General features: G+C 37.1%; 1 protein-coding gene across 1 annotated transcript; it reads right to left on the reverse strand.

Moving 5' to 3' along the window:
• Positions 1-2261: 2261 nt before the first annotated feature.
• On the reverse strand, positions 2262-5695 carry LOC114350425 (circumsporozoite protein-like). The gene is made up of 4 exons (XM_028301236.1): positions 5368-5695; positions 4162-4208; positions 2717-3188; positions 2262-2272 (listed from the first exon to the last, which is right to left on the reverse strand). Exons 1-4 carry the CDS (start codon positions 5693-5695, stop codon positions 2262-2264), a joined length of 858 nt encoding a protein of 285 aa, XP_028157037.1.
• Between the last annotated feature and the right edge of the window lie 657 nt (positions 5696-6352).

Raw genomic sequence — 6352 nt, forward strand, 5'->3', positions numbered from 1 at the left:
AAGTTAGTACCAAAGTCACTCACTAGATGGCGTTAAGAAAAGTCCAGTTTTTTTTTAGGGAGTCGCCGTTCTTCTCGTCAGAGTAAATATATTCTTTGACTTGAGGTGTCACGAACTATTTGACGGTACATGATAGGTACAGTCCCTACTGGGTTCGAGTACAGATTTGATACGTATAAGTTTATAAAGTCAAGCTATTCTCGTAATAATTAATCTGATTTTTTTAAATGAAAGTTCCGTGCTTCAAGGGACACTTCAATCTACCAGTCCGAATTGATCCATGTCTGACGTCTATGACGGTAAATTACCTGTCTGACACCAGTGTCATGACTTTATTATTACTCAATCGATAGAAGGTAACAAGCTTTTCAAATTCCGTAAAACGAAGAAAGTTTTCGCTACTTTTATGTCGCAATGTGGCTCCCCGCCGCCACTGTGTTTCTAATTTTACCTCTGGCTCTATATTTTACTTCTAAGTCTGAAAGGGAAATTAAACAACAAGCAGCAAACACAGCGTCGGTAAGTTGTAATTAAAAAACTTAATAACTTATCTCACTAAGTAGCTCAAAGCTGCAACTCTCCCTGGACAACCGTAACTTTGCAATAAAAGAGCAAAATTGCAAACAGTTAGTTGTGCTTAAAGAATAGTAGGTAGGTAATTATCTTGGTAAATGAACGGCTCGCATTTTGGTGCTTAATGTTTAGTTATACTAGATTAAGATTATCATGTTACTAACACATATGGATGTAATGTCTGAAATAAACGTTTTATTATTATTATTATTATACCTTTTACACACGAAACAAAAAACAAAGAACTTTTTACTCATAGTCCATTTTGAAAGTCCCTATTACTTTTCTTCTTCGTACCACTTGTCATGTTTAGATTTAGGGTTGGTTTTGATTTCGTTAATGGATGTCGACATTTAAAAGATTTGTCTGTTAGATATTTTGTAACTTCGTGTATAGGCTTATGCCTTACAAATGTAATCGACCTTGCAAAGCCATTAAAAGGATCCTCGCCCTAAATGTTTGATATTTTCTGTCTACGTTGGTAATAAACTTATCCTTATTATTTATTTTCTTACCCACAATATATCTTTCGACCATCTAGCAACCTTTTAGTACCTCGAGGGAAAACTTATACCCCATTAACTACTTCGAAGCCAAACCCAACAAATAAACCACAAACGAGAAGCCACAAAGCTCTAACAATTCTTTCGCCACTAGTCTTTAGAACAATTCACCTTTAACCATTCGATTTAGTTTAAACCGTCATTCACGTGGAAATTCAATTTGGCGCGGTTTCATGATTTCCGGGGATTCACCGCGACCGCAAATAAACAAACGATTTGCTTTAATTGCGAAGTAACTGCGGAACACGGGATAATCGCGGGTAGGACGAGGAGAATCTGAATGAATTAGAGCAGTGATTTTAGTGTTTAGTTTTTGTAATATCAGCGTTAATTCTTATTTATGGAAATGCAATCAAGTTGTTTTTGGAAGGAAGTTACGTTCAGATTAACTTATGGCAGCCTTTTAGCAGATGTCCTGCATTTCTATTCCCTGGAAAATTCTATAGATGGGAAAGGCTTCTATCTTACTAAAACTTGTGTGTTTGTTGCATTTAGCTAACGTATGAATATTTCATTTAATACACCCTAATTGTCATTTCTGATTACGTGTCTTATACATTTCAGCTCCCCAAATCAAGTAAATAATTTCAGTAAACAACAATGATGTCAATTAAAGATCAACAAACCCAATGAAACACAAACTTTTAGCTTACCAAATTGCTGTCCTATTTTCAAACGCATCTAACAGTACCCTTTTCTTTTCCAGATGACCAAAAATGTGGGATACTAGTGTCAGTGCGAGTGCCAAAGTGTAGTGCCAATGTGAATCATGGGGTGTACGCCAAGCATGCTCTTGGACCACAAGAGCCGTCGCCGGGACAGCACCGGTTCTCAGGAGGCTGCCTTGGCCAAGGTAGCCCCGACACCGGTGTGCAACAAGGCTGTGCAAGCAGCCAGGGCTCCTAGGGCGTCCCTGGAGTCTGATGGCTTCAGCGTCCAGCTGTCCAACAAGAAGGATAGCTATGTGTCGCAAATGGGCAACAATTTTGCGACGCAGCTGCACATTAAGAGGATATCGGGTAAGATTTTTTCATCTTTCTATAATGCACTAGTTGTCACATTTAGGTGTTTATAGGATTATTCTAATAGGGTGACGAAAATGAAACGAGTTTTTCGTGACACGTGCTACTTACTGCCTGAATAAAATAATTTAGGGTTTAAAAATGTTTTACTAGTTAGGTATACTATGTATACGTTACGTTATGTATACTCACACTATAACTCAATACAATGAGCGGACATAAATGTATAGTATAGGTAAACTACATTATGTATTTGGTGAAAATAAAATAAGTACTTGTACTTTTAACGAGGAGTGTTGAACTCTTTATTTTAATCACATACGATACGTTACATTGTGTGGTACATCTTTTCGAAAATGTTAAGAATCCTTAAAAAACGTCTCTCGGGTTTTTTACTGTCTTCTTTATTATTGCCTCTATTATCCGTAAAATATTGAATGTTATTGCCCATGTTTATCATTTTAACTAAATTTAAATAATTTTCCTTTTGTTTTTGTGATTTTTTGTCTGTGTTCCGGCGGACTTTTTCTTTAGCTCGTAGCGCTGCATCGTCATTACCAGCTGCATTATCGCCTGCATTATCTGCATTATCACCTGCGTTATCGTCTGCATTATCGTCTGCATTATCGGCTGCATTATCGTCTGCATTATCGCCTGCATTATCGTCTGCATTATCATCTGCATTATCACCTGCATTATCGCCTGCATTGTCGTCTGCATTATCACCTGCATTATCGTCTGCATTATCGCCTGCAGTATCGCCTGCATTATTTCCTGCATTATCGTCTGCATTATCATCTGCATAATCAGCTGCATTATCACCTGCATTATCAGCTGTTTCATTTCCATCAACTGGAGCATCGCTCCCATCTACATTACTATTACTATTAGCAGTTTCGGTTTCGTCTGGTTTATGCATTTCCTCTTCACTGACAACCGGTGTAGCTTCTGTCTCTAATTCAGCAAATAAGAGCTTTTGTTCTTCTAATGAATCTTCATCAAAAGCGTCAGGATTATTTTGTACTACATCCTGAACAATTTTCGTAACTATCCTTTCCATAGAAGCTTTTTGACATCTATAAGGTCTTTTATAAGGACAATATTGCAATCGTTTAAATGATGCAATGTTTTCTAATATTGTTTTTAGTTTATCAAGTTCTATTTCTTGAGGCATTTTATATTGTTGCCAGTTGTTTATGAAATATGATGAAGGAACTTTCTGTCGAGGTTTGGTTGTTCGTCTTGCTGTTGTACTTATTACGAGGCACGCTGCGACACATATCTAAAAGAACATGGAAAAATGTAAGATCAAGTTATCTACGGCTATCAATCAGTTCGAAAAAATACGTTTTGCTCGTTTTACTACCACTTGAAGGGTTAAAGGGGCTAATTTTATAACCCTCTCGCTTGGAAAAGCCAACACCTGACCCAGCGATTGCCGTGTCGCGTCAGTTCGGCGCCGTTCGGTGACGTCTGGCGCCGAGCCGCCGGCCCCTGGCATCGCAACGCACCGCATGTCAGATTGTAATTATAAAAATACGAAAGTAACTTTATATGTGATATATTTTCGCGTCAATTTTGATGGAGAGATTAACCTCATCTGTGGTCTAGTGATTTGATGACATGTCTCTGACCTAGAGGTCCGGGTTCAATTTTTGGTGAGGGCCAAATTGTCACTAAGAGAACACCAATGTCAATACTTAGGGTTAAAAGCCCTAATGGGCGCACAATTGTCACCAATAGAACACCAATGTCTACTTCTGTTTTGTCCTAAATTACCATAAAACATCTTTGATGTCTTGATAAGAAGACCTCTATTAGGTATTTTGTTTGTCATATCTTATTCTTACAACTCGACGCAGCGCTACGTGTGACGCTTTCATACAATTTGGCTTCATAAGCCATGTTCCCATTTTGTTCAATGACAGGTTTTCTATTAATTATATTTGGAGAAAAGCTTAAGAAAAGAAATACAATCTCAATTAAATTCAAATAATACTCACAAATATCAGGTTTAATTTCATCTTGCTGCCTTCGTATTCCGACAGTTCTTGAAAGAGGTATGGTTAATTGAAATTTACGCGAATCGCTAACACGTTTCGTAATTAATGTCTCTTGTAATTTCAAATTACTGCTATAATTTGGATGTGAGCGTGAAATCTTTTCATATAGGTACCTACCTAACTCAGAGCATTAAACCATTTGTAAGCACTTTAACTTTTTTTTGTTTTTGAAGGATTATTAGCAAGTTGTATTGCATAAATTACTAATAGTCGCGTTAGCCCGTCGTGTTAAGCTAATTAAGCTTGTGTCACGAGTGGGCTCACTACAATAGTCGAGCGGCGGTGGGTTTCGAACCCCACATTCGAACTTTATGTGATGATTGAAAACAGTGCTGGGTCATTCCATGACAAATGTTACCGAGGGTTAAAAACTAAATATGTTCTTTTCGCATTAAATCTGATGAATTTTGAAAGTAAACATTCCAAATTAGAATGTGCAACAAAAAAAATCTGCAAGAAACAAGTAATTTTTAAGTTATTAGTCTTCAAAATCTATACTTAAGTCAACTGTCTGAATGATCATTTTCTCTCTAATTATTGGTAATACGATTAAAAAAAAACTATCAATCTGTGAAACGTTTTGCCACTATATGATTTGAGGGTATTTATCATAGTATTGGTAGATAGCGCCATAGTCCCAAAAAAATTGATAATCATAAAGTTTTAAGTGTGTTTTCTTGTCACCTCGGCGATGTAACACCCGAAACAAAAAAACAGGTATTTGTTTTATTATTGTACCTTACACATGGATTAGGAAAACAATATTTGGTAAAAGTAAGGTGATGGTAGTAATGATNTGAGCGGACATAAATGTATAGTATAGGTAAACTACATTATGTATTTGGTGAAAATAAAATAAGTACTTGTACTTTTAACGAGGAGTGTTGAACTCTTTATTTTAATCACATACGATACGTTACGTTGTGTGGTACATCTTTTCGAAAATGTTAAGAATCCTTAAAAAACGTCTCTCGGGTTTTTTACTGTCTTCGTTATTATTGCCTCTATTGTCCGTAAAATATTGAATGTTATTGCCCATGTTTATCATTTTAACTAAATTTAAATAATTTTCCTTCTGGTTTTGTGATTTTTCATCTGTGGTCCGGCGGACTTTTTCTTTAGCTCGTAGCGCTGCATCATCATTACCAGCTGCATTATCGCCTGCATTATCGTCTGCATTATCGTCGGCATTATCGGCTGCATTATCGCCTGCATTATTGTCTGCATTATCATCTGCATTATCACCTGCATTATCGCCTGCATTATCGTCTGCATTATCGCCTGCATTATCGTCTGCATTACCGCCTGAATTATCGCCTGCATTATCGCCTGCATTATCGTCTGCATTATCATCTGCATTATCAGCTGCATTATCACCTGCATTATCAGCTGTTTCATTTCCATCAACTGGAGCATCGCTCCCATCTACATTACTATTACTATTAGCAGTTTCGGTTTCGTCTGGTTTATGCATTTCCTCTTCACTAACAACCGGTGTAGCTTCTGTCTCTAATTCAGCAAATAAAAGCTTTTGATCTTCTAATGAATCTTCATCAAAAGCGCCAGGATTATTTTGTACTACATCCTGAACAATTTTTGTAACTATCCTTTCCATAGAAGCTTTTTGACATCTATAAGGTCTTTTATAAGGACAATATTGCAATCGTTTGAATGATGCAATGTTTTCTAATATTGTCTTTAGTTTATCAAGTTCTATTTCTTGAGGCATTTTGTATTTTTGCCAGTTGTTTATGAAATATGATGAAGGAACCTTCTTTCGAGATTTAGTTGTTCTTCTTGCTGTTGTACTTATTACGAGACACGTTGCGACACATGTCTAAAACAAATGTAAGATCATTAAGTTATCTATGGCTATCAGTCAGTTCGAAAAAATGCGTTAGTCTCGTTTTACTACCACTTGAAGGGTTAAAGGGGCTAATTTTATAACCCTCTCGCTTGGAAAAGCCAACACCTGACCCAGCGATTGCCGTGTCGCGTCGGTTCGGCGCCGTTCGGTGACGTCTGGCGCCGCGCCGCCGGCCCCTGGCATCGCAACGCACCGCATGTCAGATTTTAATTATAAAAATACGAAAGTAACTTTATCTGTGATATATTTTCGCGTCAATTTTGG

The sequence above is a fragment of the Ostrinia furnacalis genome, unplaced genomic scaffold (assembly GCF_004193835.3).
Source record: "Ostrinia furnacalis isolate ACB-3 unplaced genomic scaffold, ASM419383v2 OfSCF0890, whole genome shotgun sequence".
Lineage (NCBI taxonomy): Eukaryota > Metazoa > Arthropoda > Insecta > Lepidoptera > Crambidae > Ostrinia > Ostrinia furnacalis.